Source organism: Miniopterus schreibersii, assembly GCF_964146895.1.
Source record: "Miniopterus schreibersii genome assembly, chromosome: X".
NCBI classification, from domain to species: Eukaryota; Metazoa; Chordata; class Mammalia; order Chiroptera; family Miniopteridae; genus Miniopterus; species Miniopterus schreibersii.
In genome coordinates, this window is record NC_138104.1 from 74,587,357 (window position 1) to 74,606,995 (window position 19,639).

Genomic DNA, 19,639 nt, shown 5'->3' on the forward strand with positions numbered 1-19,639 from the left:
TGGACTGAAGGGTCTGGGGTTCAATTCTGGCCAAGGGTACATACCTTGGTTGCAGGCTCCATCCCTGGTCCAATTTGGGACACATGCAGGAGGCAACCAATCGATATGTCTCTCTCACATCTCTCCCCCCCGCCTCTTCCACTCTCTCTGAAGAGCAATGGAAAAAATATCTTCAGGTGAGGATTAAAAAAAAAAAAAGAAGCCAGTGACAAAAAGACAAATACTATATGTTTCCGTGTATATGAGGTATCTAGAGATAAATTCATAAAAACAGAAAGTAGAATGGTGGTTGCCAGGAGCTAGGGGAGGAGGAAATGGGGAGTTGGTTTTTAATGGATATAGAGTTTTGCAAGATGAAAAAGTTCTAGAGATTGATTGTAGAACAATGTGGATATCTTTAAACACTACTGAGCTGTACACTTAAAAATACTTAAGATGGTAAATTGTGCCCAGCCAGCATGACTCAGCAGTTGAGCATCGACCTATGATCCAGGCGATCTCAGTTCGATTCCCGGTGAGTGCACATGCCTGAGTTGTGGGCTCGATCCCCAGCAGGGGGCATGCAGGAGGCAGCCAATCAATGACTCTCTCATCATTGATGTTTCTATCTCTCTCTCTCCCTCTCCCTTACTCTCTCTGAAATCAATAAAGATATATATTTAAAAAAAAAAGTACATGAACATTGCCCTGGCTGGCATGGCTCAGTGGTTAGAGTGTCAACCTGCAGATTTTTGGGTCTCAGGTTCAATTCCGGTCAAGGGCACGTGCCTGGGTTGCAGGTTCATCCCCCTGCCCCAGTCAGAGCACATGCAGGAGGCAACCAATCGATGTGTCTCTGTCACATCGATGTTTCTCTCTCTCTCCCCCTCCCTCCCTTCCATTCTCTCTAAAAATCAATGAAAAAATATCCTCAGGTGAGGACTAACAACAACAACAAAAAGTACACCTATGATGTGCCTGGCATTCTGGTTAATCGTATACCCAGTGCCTGCAAACAATGGGTGCTCCTCTTCTTTCCCTCTCAGCAACATTGGGCAGCAACATTTGACTCCCTTTTTATTTACTTAAAAAATTGTGTGTGTGTGTGTGTGTGTGTGTGTGTGTGTGTGTGTGTATATATATATATATATATTTCAGAGAGAAGAAGGAAGAGGGACAGAAAGATAGAAACATTAATGATGAGAGAGAGTCATTGATCAGCTGCCTTCTGCATGCCCCCTGCTGGGGGTTGAGCCCGAAACTCAGGCATACGCCCTGACTGGGAATTGAACCTCAATCTCCTGGATCATATATGGGTCGATGATCAACCGCTGAGCCATGCCAGCCAGGCTTGACTCCCTTTTTAAAATGCTTTTTAACTTGACTTCCAAGAATCCTTTCTTGGTTCTGCTCCTACTTCACTCGCTGTACCCACTCAGTCTTTTGCAAGTTACTCCTCATTTTCCTGACCTCTGTACCTTAGAAATGCCCCAGAGCTAAGGCCTCTGACCTCATCTACATTCATTTTCTACATGATCTCTAGTCTCCTGGCTTTTAATAACATTGATATTCTGATGGCTCCTAAATTTTTATCTCCAGCCTGTACCTCTCTCCTAATCACCAGTCATATCCATTCCCTATTCAATATCTCAACCTAATATTTCATAAGCATTTCAGACTTCACAAAAACAAAACAAACCTCCCAATTTCCCCTCTCAAATCTGCTCCTCCAGCTGACTCCCAGCTTAATTAAAACCTTTTGAATCATTCTTAACTCCTTTCTCACACCCTATATCCAGTCAATCAACATATCATTTCAGCCCTACTTTCAAAATAATTCCAGAATGTATCTTATCTCAATTCCAAGATGGCAGTGAATTAAGTGGAAGCTACACTGACACTCTCCCAGGACCAAACTGGAATTACAACTAAAATATAGAAAAACCATCCTGAATAATCAACTGAGCACTAGCTGGAGAGAACCCTCACAACCAAGGATGAAAAGTGGAGACCGCATAGAGACTGGCAGGAAGTGTGGAGGCACGAGACGGCTGGCCAGGCTCCCACAGGCAGCAGCTGAAGTTCCCCAGAGATATCTCAGCTGGGGGTTCCCACTGAGAATTCTGGGGTCTAATCCCCAAGATAGGCTTCCCAGCTCAGAGCACCAGAACTGAGAAAGGTGCCCATTTAACATCTGGTTGTGAAAAGCAGTGGGGTTTCTGTTTGCCAGAGAGAGATGGCTGGAAATGCAGGCACCCTCTTTTGTTGCTTAAATATATCTTTATTGATTTCAGAGAGAGGAAAGAAGAGGGAGAAATAGAAACATCAATGGTGAGAGAGTCATCATTGATCAGCTGCCTCGTGCATGCCCCCTACTGAGGATTGAGCTCAAAACCTGGACATGTGCCCTGACAGGGAATTGAACCCCGATCTCCTGGATCCTAGGTCGATGCTCAGCTGCTGAGCCACACCTGGCTGGGCCAGGCACCCTTTTAAAGGGCCAATGCACAAAATTTCAAGTGCAGCCAATCACCTTGTGCTCCAGCAGAGGGAGGACAAAGCGGACTGTGTGAGGAGAATCCAGGGTTGGGGGCTCTGGAGATAGAGCTCAGATTTCTGTGCTGAGTCATTCCCCTATATGGCAAAGGACATCTTTCTCAGGCAGACCTTCGCCATCCAGGCAGCTTTTGCCTCTGAGGGGAAGCAATTGCCCCACCCTGTTAGAAAACCTCTCATCTCACCCTGTGGATTTTACTCTTTGCTGTGATCTATAGCCTTAGGCTCATTAAAAGACTGAGAATAACAACCAGCCTGCAGGCAAAGGTGGATCTCTGAATGCTTTGAGTCTGCCTGATCTGCTTCTGGACCTGGGGCTAGGAAAAGGAGACTTTGGTGCCCATCTTGGTCCTTTCCAAATGCACCCACCCCAGAAGTGGGAGCCACAGCTGTGGACTGCAGAAAGCTCCAAACAGGGTACTTAGGGCCGGTCACAGCCTCTGACATTGTTCTGCACCAGAGACCCTCCAAAATGACTGGGAGTCATAGCAGATCTACCTAATACATAGAAACAAACACAAACAGGCAGACAAAATGGGGAGACAAAAAAACAAGCCCCAAATGAAAGAACAAGAGAAGTCTCCAGAAAAAGAGCTAAATGAAATGGAGATAAGCAATCTATCAGATATAGAGTTCAGAATACTGATTGTAAGGATATTCAACAGCATGAGAAAAGATATGGAAACTATGAAGGAAATTAAGAATGACAGAGAAGTAATAAAGAACACATTGGAAGGAATAAACAGCAGATTAGAGGAATCCGATGATTGGATCAGTGAATTAGAAGGCAGGGTAGAAAAAAATCACTCAATCAGAGAAACAAAGAAAAAACAATAAAAAAACAGGAGGACAGCTTAAGGGAGCTGTGGGACAACATGAAATGTAACAACATTTACATCATAGGAGAACCAGAAGGTGAAGAAAGTGGTCAAGGGATAGAGAACCTGTTTGAAGAAATAATGGCAGAAAACTTCCCTAACCTGGTCAAGGAAAAAGTGACACAAGTTTAGGAGGCACAGAGAGTCCCAAGCAAGATGAACCCAAAGAGGCCCATGCCCAGACACATCATAATTAAAATGCCAAAAATTAAAGACAAAGAGAGAATCTTAAAGGCAGCAAGAGAAAAGCAATTGTTTGCCTACAAAGGAGTTCCCATAAGGCTGTCAGCTGAAACCCTACAGGCCAGAAGGGAATGGCATGAAGTATTCAAGGAAATGAAAAGCAAGGATGTGAAACGAAGGCTACTCTATCCAGCAAGGCTATCATTCAAAATAGATGATGAAAGAAAGAGCTTCCCATACAAGAAAAAAAAAAAAAAAAAAAAAAGGCTAAAGGATTTTATCACCACCAAACCAGCATTGCAAGAAATGTTAAAAGGACTGCTGTAATAAGAAGAGAATGCTTGGTGGGGCTCCCATGTGAGGCCATCCAGACCAAGGCTTTTGTCTGCTGGGAGTTTTTTGATTGCTGCTTCAATTTCATGAGTTGTTGTTGATCTATTCAGGTTTTCTGATTCTTTCCGGTTTAGTTTTACATGATCTTCCCAGCTGGAGTGGCTCAGTGATTGAGCATTGACCTATGATACAGGAGATTGTGGTTCAATTCCCGGTCAGGGGATATGCCCTGGTTGTGGGCTCAATCCCCAACAGGGAGTGTGCAGGAGGCAGTTGTTCAATGACTCTCTCTCATTATTGATGTTTCTCTCTCTCTCTCTCTCTTCCTCTCTCTGAAATCAATTAAAAAAATACATGATCCCACTCATGTGGAATCTAATGAACAAAATAAACTGATGAACAAAACAGATCCAGAGACATAGAAGCATGGAACAGACTAACGAATCTCAGAGAGAAGTGGGGGTGGGTGGGTGGGAAGAGATTAACCAAAGAATTTATATGCAATATTATGCATAACCCACAGAAACTGACAATAGTGTGGTGAAGGCCTGGGGCAGGGGTGGGGGTGGGGCAAGGGCGGTAAAAAGGGAGACATCTGTAATACTTAAAACCATAAAAACAAATTTTAAAAATAATACATCTTATCTCCTCCAATGTCCAGTGTCCAAGCCACTGAAACCATTGCCTGATTTACTGCAATAGCCTCTTGACCTCCTTGCTTCCCCTTTCCCTGCTCCCACCTTGGTGTACACGTGGCAGCCAGAGCTATTTTGAAAAGACAAGCCTGGTCATGTTTCTCTCCTCTGCTCCAAACCCCTCAAATGGCTCCTTATATCACTTAGAATAGGATCCAAAAACTTTAAATGGCCCTGCATGATCTACCCCCATCCCATACCTCTGGGATCTCACTTGCTCAAGCTGCACTGATATGCTTACTGTTCATCCTGCCCAGAATACTCTTCCCTCAAATTTCCACATGGCTCACTCCCTCACTTCAGGTCTCTGCTCAAATGTCACCTTATCACAGAAGCTTCTCTGATCATCCCAAATAAAACAGCAATCTCTAGTCCTACATAGCCCTTCCAGTTTCCTAATCAATCTTATCTCCATAGTGCGTGTGTGTGTGTGTGTGTGTGTGTGTGTGCGTGTAATCCTTTCTCTTTTAATAGGAGTTAAGAATAACTCAAAGGATAAGGATATTGTTCTGCTTAGTATTCTATCCCCAGCACTGAGTACAGCGTGCCTGGTATGATGTAGGCACTCAATACACGTTGAATAAATGAATGAATGAATGGTCAATGATTAGTTGTTAAATGAATGCTCATGGAAATCAGGAGCTTACTCTTACTGGACAGGGACCAGGCTCAGAGTTGGTCAGCCTCAGGCTGGCCTGTAGTATGCAGCTTCTTGACGTCTTGCAGGAGAGATTTCACAACATAAGTTCAGGCAATTTTGAGAGTATGTTTATTAAAGCTGGGGACGGTGAAACAAGGAAGGACTTAGGACAGAAGCAGCAGCAGGGGAGAGACTAGGGGGGCTGCTTTGGCTCTCTAGAAATGTTATAGCAAAGAAGTTAGCCAAGGAGGAGCTGCTGTCAGCTCACTGGAAAGTCGGAGAAAAGGGGGACTTGGAGACAGATTTGGGGGTTAACCTGGGACAAGCTGCTGCTGCCTATTGCTCCCCTGGTTGCAAGTCTTCTCAGAGTTTAGGAGATTCATGTCTGTGGGGGAAGAAGGGGAAGGGAAAGGCACAGGAGAGCTCCCAGGAGGGAGAGCGTGCACTGGGACCTTGGTTTTGAGTGTTTAAAGGGCTAGGAGTTTGGGAGAAGTCTTAGGGGAGAATCTCAATAGAATATTCATCAACTTTTCCAAATGAATCCAGGGTTGTGGTCTACACTGATTGGTGGGTGCCAGCACAGGGGGTTTTAGTCATTGAAGCTGGTCCTGACATCGCCCACCTGATTTTGCTGCTTTTCTGAGCTTGGAGCTGAAACACAATTGAGACCCAGAGGTTATCTCTAGGGAGGAAAGGTCAAGGGAGGGTCTGAAACATATGACCAGTGATATGAAAGGTCAGGGGGTCTAAATCGCATGGCCAGTGATATGCCAGGGGAGGAAGCGCCACCCTAGGGGCGAGGCCCTGCACCAGTTTTGCCCGTTGCAAATATATATATATATATATGTAATTTTAAAGAGATTGAATTCAGGAGCAGATATGACAATCTAGCTGTGTTCTAATAAGCCAAACAGTCAAGAGATTTGCAGAAATGTAAAACAATGCTACTCTTCCAAATTTTTTTTGTTTTGAAAAATAGCTCTTTTTCATTGTAAAATGTTATCTATGTTAACGTGTGACAAAAATATGACAATTCTAGGAATGGAGCTTTGAGGGGAGTTTCAAGCCCACTTTCCTCCATCCATCCAGCTAGGTTGCTTGTTTTCACCAGTAGATGGAGCTGGGGAGAGAGGAACAGGAAAAAGGCACATTAAAATTTCACAAAACTTGTTCTCAAATAAATGCCCTTTGGATTGTTGCAAGTATTTGACTAACTTTTAGAGTTCTCAAAAACTTGATTTGGGCCCGACCGGGTGTGGCTCAGAGGTTGAGCATCTACCTATGATACAGGAGATCACTGTTCGATTCCCAGTCAGGGCACATGCCTGGGTTGCGGGCTTGATCAGTGACTCATCATTGATGTTTCTATCTCTCCCCCCGCTTCCCCTCTCTGAAATCAATAAAGACATATTTTTTAAAAATTAAAAAGAAGAAAATCTTCCTCTACTTTGAAAAAAACACACACTTGATTTGGTCCTGGGCCAGGTAGCTCAGTTGGTTAGAGTGTCATCCTGATACACCAAGGTTCCGGGTTCAATTCCCAGTCAGGGCACATACAAGAATCAACCAATGAATGCATAAATAAGTGGAACAACAAATCTCTCTCTCTCTCTCTCTTTCTCTCTCCCTCCCTTCTTCTCTCTCAAATTAAAAAAAAAAAAAGTTGATTTGGGCCCCCCTTTTTTTTTGGCCAGTGTTCTCATTGCTTTTATGGACGAATGGGTTTTTGGAGTTCCCTGCTCTGCCATTCAGAAAGTACTCTCCATTCATATTCTAATGGGGATTCAAAAAAAGAAAAAAGTACTCTCCTCTTTCGGTACTTTATTTATTATTATTATTTTAAGTATATCTTTATTGATTTCAGAGACAGGAAGGGAGAGGGAGAGAGAGAGAGAAATAGAAACATCAATGATGAGAGAGTCATCATTGATCGGCTGCCTCCTGAAGGCCCCTGACTGGGAATCGGGCCTGCAACCCGGGCATGTGTCCTGACCAGGAATTGAACCTCGATCTCCTGGATCCTAGGTCAATGCTCAACTGCTGAGCCACACGCTGCCGGGCTCTTTCAGTACTTTGAAGATATTGCCCTACTATTTTCTTGTTTGCATTGTTTCTGAAGGGAAATCTGGTATCATTCTCTTTTTCTTCTTTACAACATACCCTTTTTCTCCAGCTATTTTTAGGATTTTCTCTGTATCATTAGTTCAGAGTAATTTTATTACAGTGTGACTTTGTTTAGCATTTTCTTTCCTTTTCTTTTTTTAAAATATATCTTTATTGATTTCAGAGAGAGGAAGGGAGAGGGAGAGAGTTGAAACATGGATGATGAGAGTCATCAATCAGCTGCTTCCTGCACGCCCCCTGCTGGGGATGGAGCCTGCAACCCCAGCATGTGCCCTGACCAGGAATCAAAGTCCATCTCCTGGATCTTAGGTGTATGCTCAACCCCTGGCCCTGCCCGGCTGGGCTGTATAGTATTTTATATGTCTCTTGTGCTGGGGTTCATTTAACTTCTTGGATCTGTGGGTTTATATTTTTCATTAATTTTGGAAAGTTTTATTTCTTCACATACACTTTCTGTCCCCCATCTTCTCCTTTGGGGATTATATTTCCCTGCATATAAGGCCACTTAAAACTATCCCACAGCTCACTTATGTTGTTTTTATTATTTTTTAAATTCTTTTGTCCTCTGTTTCATTTTGTTAGTTTCTATTACTATGACTTCAACTCACTAATGTTTTTCTTCTCCACTGTCTATTCCTAATCCCATCTGGTGTATTTTTCATCTCAGACACTGTATTTTTCATCTTTATAGGTCTTTTTTAATTTTTAAAAAATATACTTTTATTGATTTTTTTTAGACAGAGAGGAAGGGAGAGGGGAAGGGAAAGAGAGAGAGAAACATTGATGTGAGAAACATCAATTGGTTGCCTCCTGCACGTACCAAGACCAGGGATAAAACCTGAAACCTGGGTATGTGCTCCGATCAGGAATTGAACCAGTGACCCCTCAGTTCACAGGATGACACTCAACCAACTGAGCCCCACAGACCAGGGCTGTTTTAAATTTTTATTTATTGATTTTAGAGAGAGAGAGGAAGGGGGGAGAAAGAAACATTGATTTGTGTTCCACTTATTTATGCATCCATTGGTTGATTATTTTTTTAAATATGTTTTTATTGATTTTTTTAGAGAGAGGAAGGGAGAGGGAGAGAGAGATAGAAACATCCATGAGAGAGAATCATTGCTCAGCTGCCTCCTGCATGCCCCCTACTAAGGATCAAGCCTGCAACCCAGGCATGTGCCCTGACCAGGAATTGAACCAGCAACCTCTTGGTGCATGGGACTTTGCTAAACCAACTGAGTCACAATGGCCGGACCATTGGTTGACTCTTGTACGTGCCTAACTCTTTTAACACATGGAGCACAATTTTAATAACTTATTTATTTAAAAGTTTATGTTTTGCCCAGCCAGGCATGGCTCAGTGGTTAAGCATCGACCTAGGATCCAGGAGATCATTGTTCGATTCCTGGTCGGGGCACATGCCTGGGTTGCAGGCTCGATTCCCAGTTGGGGGAGTGCAGGAGGCAGCCAATCCATGCCTCTCTCATAATGGATGTTTCTATCTCTCTCTCTCCTTCTCCTTTCCTCTCTCTGAAATCAATAAAGATTTTTTTTTTTTTTAAAGTTTATGTTTCAATTACTGTTTGCGCAATAACCTTTCTTAAAGCATCATTCTCTCCTAATTCAGACATCTGCGTCCATTCTGGGTCAGTTTGCATTGATTCATCATTATGGGTCATGTTTTCCTTTTTCTAAAAAAATAACACCTTTATTGAGATATAATTCACATACTACATAATTCAGCATTTAAAGTGTACAATTAAATGTTTTTTAAGTATACTCACAGAGTTATGCAACCATCACCACAATCACTGCTAGAGCATTTTCATCGCCCTCAAAAGAAGCCCCAAGCTCCTTATCAGTCACTGCCTCTTCTTCCTCCTCCTACCCCAGCCCCAGGCAACCACTAATCTACTTTCTGTCTCTATGGACTTGCTAATTCTGTACCTCTCAGATAAATGAAATCATAGTATAATATATAGGTGGTTCTTTGTGAATGGCTTCTCTCATTTAGCATACTGTTTTCAAGGTTCTCTCATGTATGTACCTCCTGCTTCTTGCTATACCTGGTCAACTTTGTTTGGATAACAGACATTTTAAATGTTACCTTTTAGGTGCTGGGCTTATTATTATTATTATTCCCATATATCTTCCTGACCTTTGTCCGGAGATAGATAAATTACTTGGAAACAGTTTGACCTTTCAGGGTCTTCCTTTTATGATTTAAGTGGGTCTGAAGCAGTACTAAGTATAGGGCTAATTCTTCCCCCCATTGCCATAGTATGGAAACTCTCAAAGGACTATGCTATGGCAATTGTAGGGTTCATCTTGTTTCCCATTTCTCAAGGATCACTGTCCTTCATTGCCTGACACCTGTCTTGAAAACCATTGTTTCACATATTTTGTCTATTGGCGGGGGGGGGGGGGGGGGGTTCATAGGAGAGGGCAAATTTAGTTCCCATTACTCCATCTTGACTGAAAATGCATGACTGAGGGGTTGTATTTATGACACCTCTTGACAGTGGGACCAACAGTGGGACAGTGGGGCCAATGACAATGGAGAAGAATCAAGCATGATATATCTGCTCTTTTTAAAAATGTTTTTGTTGACTTTAGAGAAAGAGGAAGGGAGAGAGAGAGAGAGAGGGAGAGAGAGAGAGAGAGAGAGAGAGAGAGAGAGAGAGAGAGAGAGAGAGAGAGAGAGGGAGGGAGAGAGAGAGAGGGAGAGAGAGAGGGAGAGAAACATTGATCAGTTGCCTCCCATACCATACACACCCCAACCAGGGATCAAACCTGCAACCTGTGTATGTGCCCTGACCAGGAATCGAACCAGCAACCTTTTGATGCATGGGACAACGTTCAACCAACTGAGCCACACCAGCCAGGGCAGATATATCTGCTCTTTGACTTGAGTGACAAACTGGTTGTTGTGGTGCCGTTGGTTGAGATGACAGAGACAGGAGGATATTTGATCCAGGGGAATCCCAGAGATCTGTTTGGATGGGTTAAGCTGAGATGCCTTATGAGACACCCATGTGAACATGTCAAACAGGCCATAGCATATACAAGTCTGGTGTTCAGGAGAGGTCTGGGATAGAGGCCTAAATTAGTGGATCTTCCAAAAAATTTGCAATAAGTAAGACTATGAGACAGATGAAGTCACTTAAGGAGATAATATTGGCTACAAAAGTAAGGGGGTCGGGATCATACCCAAGGAGACTCCAATATTTAGAAATTGGATAAAGATGGAGGGTTAATCAGAGAGGTAGGAGAAAACTAAGAGAGTGAGAGCAAGAAACTGTGGAATGTGCTGGGCAGTCACAGGAGAGGGTAGGGAAGTAAATGCTGCTTTGACAAGATTATTATTCATCGGTGAGCCAGTTGAGCAGTGTCAGAGACATGAGAGTGACAGAAGCCAAACTGAATTAAATTAAATATAATCGGGACATGAGGAAATACAGCATGAAGAAGGCCAGAAGACTAGCTTTGCTGAGGAGCATAGCAATGAAGTCACTCCATGGATGTTGACAACACAATACATGCAACAACCTAGAGAGATGTCCATCAGTAGGGGAACAGCTGAACAATGCTACATTTATTCCACAGAATGCCATGAATCTGTTTAAAAGGATAAATTAAACAGATGTCCTCTATATACTAATAAATTTTTTTTGAGAAAAGGAGAGAGAGAAACATCGATCAGTTGCCTCCCATATGTGCTCCCACCAGGGATTGGAACCTGCAGTCTGGGTATATGGCCTGACCAGGAATCAAACCCACAACCCTTTGGTGCATGGAATGATGCTCCAACCAAGCCGCACTGGTCAGGGCTATATATTAATAATTTTTTAAAAATTCACTGGAGGATATTTTTTCCATTGCTTTTCAGAGAGAGTGGAAGGGAGGGAGACAGAGAAACATCAATGTGAGAGAGGCATATCAATTATTTGCCTCTGGCACACGTCCCGACTGGGGCCAGGGCACGAGCCTGCAACCGAGGTATAAGCGCTTGGCCGGAATCAAACCTGGGACCCTTCAGTCCATAGGCTGACACTCTAACCACTGAGCCAAACCAGCTAGGGCTACATTAATAATTTTTAAACAATACTTGGAAATAAAATAAAGGATGGGTGGATTATATCAATGTCAATATCCTGAGTTTAATATTTTACTATAGTTTTACATGTTATCTTTGGGGAAAACTTCGAGTACATGGAATTTTCTCTGTATTATTTCTCAAAGCTACATGTGAATCCACAATTATCTCAAAATTTAAAAGTTGAATACAGGCCCTGTCCGGGTAGCTCAGTTGGTTAGCGTGTAGTCCCTTTACATCAAGGTTACAGGTTCGATCCCCAGTCAGGGCACATGCAAGAATCAACCAATTGCCCTAGCCTGTTTTCCTCAGTGATTAGAGCATCGCCTGAGGACTGAAGGGTCCCGGGTTCGATTCCGACGAAGGGCACATACCTCGGTTGCAGGCTCGATCCCGGGCCCTGGTGGGGGAACATGCATGAGGCAACCAATTAATGTGTCTCTCTCACATTGACATCCATGTCGTGTCCCGTCGCCGCCCCCCCCCCCCCCCCCCCCGAAAAGCAATGGAAAAAATATCTTCTGGTGAGGATTAAAAAAAAAAAAAAATCAACCAATTTAATACATAAATTAGCAGAACTACAAAAAAATTGATGTCTCTCTCTCCCCCTCTCTCTAAAAGCAATTCTTAAAAAGTTAAATAAAAAAAAACAAACACATTTCCAGTCCTGACTGGTGTGGCTACGTGGTTAGAGCGACCGTCCTTGCACTGAAGGCTCCGGGTTTTGATTCCCAGTTCCCCAGCTCTGCAGTCGGGGCTCCTGCAGGAGGCAACCAATCAATGTATCTCTTTCACATGAACCTCTCTCTCTCCCTTCCACTCTCTCTAAAAATCAATGGGAAAAATATATCCTCAAGCGAGGATTTAAAAAATGTTTCCGGTATGTGCTTAACTGGGGTGTTTCTTCCCCCACAGTAAACATTTACACCTCTTGCCATCAAAACACCATTTAAAAATTTTTATTTATTGATTTTAGAAACGGAGGGAGAGGGAGAGATTTGTTGTTCCAGTTATTTACTTTTTCGTTGGTTGATTCTTGTTTGTGTCCTGGCGGGTATGGGGTGGTGGTGTTGAACCCGCAACCTTGGAGTATGCAGACCACATTCTAACCAACTGAGCTACCCGGCCAGGGCAAAACACCATTTTCATTTTGTAAATAAAACAAAGAGCTGGGTGGCAGAATCCCACCCCTGGATTCTCAAAGCCAAGGATGGATAGTCTCAGCTTTCAAGATCTCCAAAACCGCTTCCGCCCAGAGGGTTCCTAGTCTTCGCTCTAGGAGTCTGGGAGAATTACGTATTAACCGGGCGTGGCCACTCTAGCCCACCTAGGAGGTCCAAGTCTCGTTTGCCCAGAAAGTTAACGCCTCTAGCTCGCCGAGCCAAATCGAGGTGTTAAATGCTCGAGGAGAAGGCTCTGTCGCCCACCCTTCTTCGTTTCCGTCAGACACTCATGGCCTTGTGAAGCTTCCTCTGCTCTCTGAGCCCTCGTAAGAGAACGCAGTTTCCCCCGGTGTTGCTGCCAAACTTCAAGACCTGAATGAGGAGGGCTGTGGCCTCATCTCCCAGCTAGGATGAGTCATTTCCGGTGACAGACTCCCTCCCCCGGAAGTGAGACCTAATGTAAACACTAGAGCCGGGTGTCAAGGCCCTGGAGGTCAGAAAGCCGTGCCGCGGGCGGCACCGAGAGCTGGGCCTGGGATCCCGACGCACACGGAAGTCAGGTCAGTACAGGTGGCGGGGAGCTGGGGCATTACTCCAGAATTGGTTAGAGTTTGGGGGATAGGCTGGGAGGCTTTTTGAGCAGAGTTCTTGGTGGATGAGGGGATCTAGGACAGGGATCTTGAGTGGGTGCTGGTGTTGGAAGGAGTAGTAGTGCTGTCATGGACTTGAAGAAGTGCTCGGGAGGTGGGGCTTTGTGTGAGGCATCCCTGGGCAAGGTTTTTGGGTGGCTCGGATGTTTGGAATGGGAGTCCAAAAAAGGGGATCTTGGAAGGTGAGACCTTCAAAAGAATGGGTCTTTGAAGAGTTAGGTGGTACGGGGGCAAGGTAGGATGTTTGGGCTCTTGGAGAATGGAGAGAGGTCTGCCTGGGCAAAGCTTTTGGGGACATCAAGGTTTGAAGGGAGTATGGGAGCTCTAGGACAGGAGTCTGTGGGTTGAGTTATCCCAGGTAGGGGTTTGGGGAAGTGTGTGCCCTGGACAATGGTCTTAAGGGGGTAGGTGTGCCCTGGGGCAGGATCATGGGGAGAGGATAGGGGGTATGGAGGAGGAATCTGTCAACATAAGAAACATCCAGACCTGTTGGGAATTTTTTTGATTTTACTTGAGCCAAAACTGACTACAATTGCCAGGAGACAAGATCTCAAATGCTTTGGAAAACAGTAGTTTGCAGTTTATTTTATGCATTTGAGATTAAAGCAAGAACATAAGGAAGATTACATGAAGGTGGGAGAAATCGAGGTGGGAATCAGATTAGAAGGAGGGAGGGGTCTGAAAGGTGGCATTTCAAAGGTGTGTTAACCTAGATGAGCAGAAACAGTGGACAGGGCTTGCTTAAGGCAAAGATAAACCTTTTACTAAAGAAGCTATATTCCTGCTGTGTGACTGCCCATGATTTGCCCAGTTAAGAATTTATGATCAGATCACCTTGTGAGGTTACTTTCTGTAGAACCCCTTTTTTGTCCATAATTCTTAGTGGGACAGGATTCCTGGGGGTGGGTCCAAGCCAACCCATATTGGAATCAGGGACAGCAGAGTACATGGAAGCGGCTATTCCAGGGGTGGGGGATTTGGAGTGATAGAGGATTCTGAGGTAGGGTCTTTAGGGGATAAGAGGATCTGGGGAAACATCCAGGCTGGTCCTGGTGGGAGGAAGTTAGCATGGCATGAAAAGAAGTAATCTCGAGATAGGCTGGGATCCTGAAAGGGTTTGGGGAAGCCTGTGAGGAGGGAAGGTGTGAGAGCACTCTAGGGTGGTGTAATAGGTTGGGTGGTTCAGAAAGGCATGAAGAGGGGAGTTCCCGTGGATGGTGGACCAACCATAGTTGGTCTCAGGCCTAGGTCATGGAGGTGCAGGAAGAGGTGGATGTCCTAGCCCCCTCTCCCCATTTGTTGACATGTGGAGTTGGGTGCTAGGTTCAGGTGTGAAGATGAGAAATGAGTGGGGGCTGATTTCAAGCCATTTTGGGCATTGGGGCCAGGACTCTCTGGGGGTGGGGAGGAGGTGTTACTGGGGCAGTTACTTTCTTTTTCTTAATCCTCACCAGAGGATATTTTTTCCATTGCTTTTCACAGAGAGAGGAAGGGGGAGAAAGAGAGAGAGAAACACTGATGTGAGATTGATTGCCTCCCGCACAAGTCCCGATCAGGGCCGGCGATTGAGCCCACAACTGAGGTATGTACCCTTGGCTGGAATCAAACCTGTGACCCTTCGGTCAGTGGGCCAGCGCTCTAACCACTGAACCAAACTGGCTAGGGCTTTAGATTCTTTCTTATTACTTTTTTTTAAATACGTCTTTATTGATTTCAGAGAGAGGAAGGGAGAGGGAGATAGAAACATCAATGATGAGAGTCATTGATCGGCTGCCTACTGCACCCCCTGACTGGGGATCAAGCCCGCAACCCGGGCATGTGCCTTGACCCAAAAACAATCTGCAATCTCCTGGAACCTAGGTCAACACTCAACTGCTGAGCTACACCCAGCCGGGCTCATATTACTTTCTGACAAGCAATTTATTAGGGCTAGGGAGTAAGGAGGAGGGGGGTTCCAGGTCAGGGTCGCTGTGGATCTGGGTCAGCCAAATGTGAGATGGGGAGGTTCCCGGCCATGCTGTTTGGGGTCTTGGGAGTTTAGAGTGGAAACCCCAGGACTCTTCCCCCTGTTTTTGTCTTCTTGCAGTCCTGCTGTGGTTAGTAGGTAGTAGAGTGAGAGGAGGAAGAAGAAATCAATTAGGGACAGGAGTTCTAGGACTTGGAGGCAGACCCCAGGACTGTTTCCAACCCTTTATCCATCTGTGTCCAGGGAAGCAATCCTGGATCATGACTCAGCAGCCACTTCGAGGAGTGACCAGCCTGCGTTTCAACCAAGACCAAAGTGAGAGACTTGCGCCTGTACCCTTGTGGGAGGGAGGAAGAGAGGGAGAGAATGGTCAGAGGTGGGTGTTAAGCAACCCTAGCTTCCCAAATGAGCATCCTTTGAGGCAGCCTGGATTCCTCCCATTCCCTAGGCTGCTTTTGCTGCGCCATGGAGACAGGTGTGCGCATCTACAACGTGGAGCCGTTGATGGAGAAGGGACATCTGGGTGAGCCATCAGTGGGGGAGAGGCAATGGGCAGAAGGGACAGGCTGGGCTGTGCCTCCCATCCCTACTGACACCCTGGTCCTTGTCCAGACCATGAGCAGGTGGGCAGCATGGGCCTGGTGGAAATGCTGTTCCGTTCGAACCTGCTGGCCCTGGTGGGCGGTGGCAGCAGCCCCAAGTTCTCAGAGATCTCAGGTAAGCACCCTCATATCATCCCGCCCTTGGCCCAGATTCCCTGGAATCCTGGCCTCCCCCAGGAACCCCAAGGCACTGGCAGATGAAGATGCCAGAGCACCTTAGAGTCACACAGTGAGGCCTACAGCTTGGAAGTCATGGGTCTTATAATTTAAGACGCTTAGTGTTTTGTTTCATTTAACAAACATTATTTGGATGCCTCCTGTACACCATATCTTTACCTATAGAGTGCTTGCTGTGAGCCTGGTACTATTCTAAGCACTTTACGTGTATTAACTCTCACAGTAACTCTATGTGGTAGGAAGTATCATTATCTCATTTCTACAGATGAAGAAACTGAGGCCCAGAGAGGTTAAGTGACCCAAGGTCAAATAACCAATAGGTTTTAACATCTTGAAGCTGTCTCCCCAATGCCCACTTGCCTTGAGCCTCAAGTGCCATCTTGTTTTAAAGGTTTTTTGGTTGATCCCATTGGGACATGGCAACAGACTTGCCCTAAACAAATCACAGAGCCTAGGATTTCTCACAAATCTTGGGAATATAGGGACTAGGATCCTGGAGGCAGAAATAGTGACAGGAAGTTACAGGTCTGGCTGCAAGTCCCTGCTTGCTTGCTGTGAGGTCCTTGGCCAAATACTCAATCCCTGAAAGCCTGTTTCCTTTCCCATAAATGGATATAACAGTTCTAGGACCTGTTCTCTCAGGAATCACACCCACAAATGCTTATACTGTGTGAGGCTCACATTGGGTATTAGTGAAAGGTTAAACAAGTGAGTTGAGGTCCCATGGGGAGGAGGGGTGGGTCTTGTGTCAGCAAGGCTGCCTCTCACTTTAAACCTTGGTCCCGATAATGCACCTACCTGCCCAGCAGTGCTGATCTGGGACGATGCCCGGGAGGGCAAGGACTCCAAGGACAAGTTGGTGCTGGAGTTCACCTTCACCAAGCCAGTGCTGGCTGTGCGCATGCGCCATGACAAGTGAGCCTGAGGAGGACTGGGGGTGGGGGAGGTGGGAGGTCCCCACAGCAGGTGAGAGGGTTAATTCTGCCTGGGTATCTACCCTCCCCTCATGGCTGTCCTGTGTTATGTGATGCCCACAGAATTGTGATTGTGCTGAGGAACCGCATCTATGTGTACTCCTTCCCCGACAATCCCCGAAAGCTGTTTGAGTTCGACACCCGGGACAACCCAAAGGGTGAGAAGACCCAGATATGCAGGAGTAAGGGCAGGAGGCAGTGAATGAGGTGGAGGGGAAGAAACGAAGAGAAAAATGGGAGCGGTACACAGAGAAACGGGAAAAGAGAGGCAGGGAGTCTTTGCACAGAGATGCTCAGATAACCTGAGATGCACAAACGGGTGGGCAAAAGTAGGTTTACAGTTGTTTGTATAAGAAAAGACATGCAGGTTCTTATTATTACAAGAGCTTTATAATTACAAAACATCACAATGCAGCTGTAAACCTACTTCTGCCAACTCCTGTATTCCCCATCTATCCATCTTTCCATCCCTTAACCAGTTCTCTCTCCTCACCCTTAGCCCTGTCCCACCCCTGTGTGCTCCTGATAGCAGAGCAAATATACCTTGGTGTGTTTTTTTTGTTTTTTTAAACATATCTTTATTGATTTCAGAGAGAGGAAAGGAGGGGGAGAGAGAGAGAGAGATAGAAACATCAATGATGAGAGAGTCATTGATCAGCTGCCTAGCCCACAACCTGGGCATGTGCCCTGACCGGGAATTGAACCTCGATCTCCTGGATCCTAGGTCGATGCTCAACCTCTGAGCCATGCCTGGCCGGGCAGCAAATATACCTTGTAAGCACATGGGTGGGTGTGTCAAGGACCCCTGGGCCTCCTGGAGCCGCCAAGGCTGTGTAGGGAAGAAGGGAATAGCCTCACTGGTGGGGAGCACAGCTGAGGGCAGCACTCAGGGCTCTGTGGGTAACATGTATCATGGAAGGCTAAAGTCCAGCCCTTATCCAGCTCTGTCCATTCTGAGACCCTGCCTGGCCACTGCCTGTTCCCTGCTTCCCCTTTACCAGCCCACCCTCTACTTCCTCCTCATACCCTAGGGCTCTGTGACCTCTGCCCCAGCCTGGAGAAACAACTGCTAGTGTTCCCAGGACACAAGTGTGGGAGTCTACAACTTGTGGTGAGTTGTCCAGTGAGCAGGGATGGGTAGGTGGGTGGGCTAGTTCTCACTGTGAACTCGGGAACCCTGTCCTCCATACTACCCCAAGCCCAAACTGCTCCTTCCCACCATAGGACCTGGCAAGCACAAAGCCTGGCACTTCATCTGCTCCATTTACCATTAATGCACATCAGAGCGATGTCGCCTGTGTGTCCCTAAACCAGCCAGGCACCGTAGTAGCCTCGGCCTCCCAGAAGGGCACCCTTATTCGCCTTTTTGACACACAGTCCAAGGAAAAACTGGTGGAACTACGCCGAGGCACTGACCCCGCCACCCTCTACTGGTGAGCACAGGGTATGCATGGTGGGCCAGGGACTCCATGCCACATGACATGTGGGTGTCATTGCTGGTTTGTCTTCCAGCATCAACTTCAGCCATGACTCCTCCTTCCTGTGCGCTTCCAGTGATAAGGGCACGGTCCATATCTTTGCTCTCAAGGATACTCGCCTCAACCGCCGCTCTGCGTGAGTACCCCCACCCTGCCATGTCCCCATCCCTCTGCCCCACCCTGCCATGTCCCCATCCCTCTGCCCACATACTACACCTCGGCTTAGTCAGTGTTGCCTGCAGGCTGGCTCGCGTGGGCAAGGTTGGGCCTATGATTGGACAGTACGTGGACTCTCAGTGGAGCCTGGCGAGCTTCACAGTGCCTGCTGAGTCAGCCTGTATCTGCGCCTTCGGTCGCAACACTTCCAAGAATGTCAACTCTGTCATTGGTGAGTGGGACTAACCCTTGACTGGGGGTATTGCATGGGAAAAGGCCTGCAGGTTGGACCTGAAAGAATTTTAGGGAATAGGAAGCCTGAAGAAGCTAGAATGGGTGGTTTAACTCTGTTATCAGTGAGGGGAATGGCATGTGGGCAAAGCGCTGGAAGGAGACTGTAGGCCATGGGACACTTGGATTCAAGTGTATGGCTTTGGCAGCCTCTAACTTTTTACTGATCTTCCCCCCCCTCCAGCCATCTGTGTAGATGGGACCTTCCACAAATATGTCTTCACTCCTGATGGAAACTGCAACAGAGAGGCTTTCGATGTGTACCTTGACATCTGTGATGATGATGACTTTTAAGGACCCTGTGGGTTGTGCTAGGGACCTGCAGTGGCAAAGTGCAAAGCATTTATTGGGGTGGGAGTGCTAGAAGCCACCAGCCAGCAAGCACTAATGGGGCAGATGCCCACTTTCCACTCCTCAGAGCAATGCCTAAACAGCTCATTTCTTCCAAGCACTTCTTGATGATTATGTCCTTAAGGACTGTGCACCCACAAGGCCAGGCCAGGGACCCAGAGGGGCAGCAGATGCCCTGGGGCGCCCAACCTGGAGAAGAATACTAGGGACCCAGAGGGAGTGCCCTAATCCAACCTGTGGGGATAAAAAAAAAAAAAAGTCTTCCGAGAAAGAGCCAATCTCTGATATGATGAATTTGAATAAAAAGCCCTTAATAGTATTTATGGCTGGACTTCGGGGGTGGGGCC

At 46.1% G+C, this 19,639-nt stretch overlaps 1 protein-coding gene across 8 annotated transcripts; it reads left to right on the top strand.

Annotated features, from left to right (window-relative positions):
* Positions 1-12,813: 12,813 nt before the first annotated feature.
* WDR45 (WD repeat domain 45) lies at positions 12,814-19,611 on the top strand. Of its 8 annotated transcripts, none has more exons than XM_081125036.1 (12): positions 12,814-13,207; positions 14,780-14,879; positions 15,507-15,578; positions 15,712-15,786; positions 15,876-15,980; positions 16,852-16,957; positions 17,080-17,174; positions 18,048-18,127; positions 18,241-18,449; positions 18,529-18,630; positions 18,737-18,882; positions 19,126-19,611. In XM_081125036.1, exons 3-12 carry the CDS (start codon positions 15,524-15,526, stop codon positions 19,233-19,235), a joined length of 1,083 nt encoding a protein of 360 aa, XP_080981162.1. In that variant the 5' UTR covers positions 12,814-13,207; positions 14,780-14,879; positions 15,507-15,523; the 3' UTR covers positions 19,236-19,611. The 8 variants fall into 8 exon arrangements, with proteins under 8 accessions (XP_080981162.1, XP_080981160.1, XP_080981163.1 ...); XM_081125035.1 differs by having other exon boundaries at positions 13,086-13,207; positions 16,849-16,957; XM_081125039.1 differs by having other exon boundaries at positions 13,086-13,207; positions 16,849-16,957; positions 18,394-18,449.
* Positions 19,612-19,639: the final 28 nt, after the last annotated feature.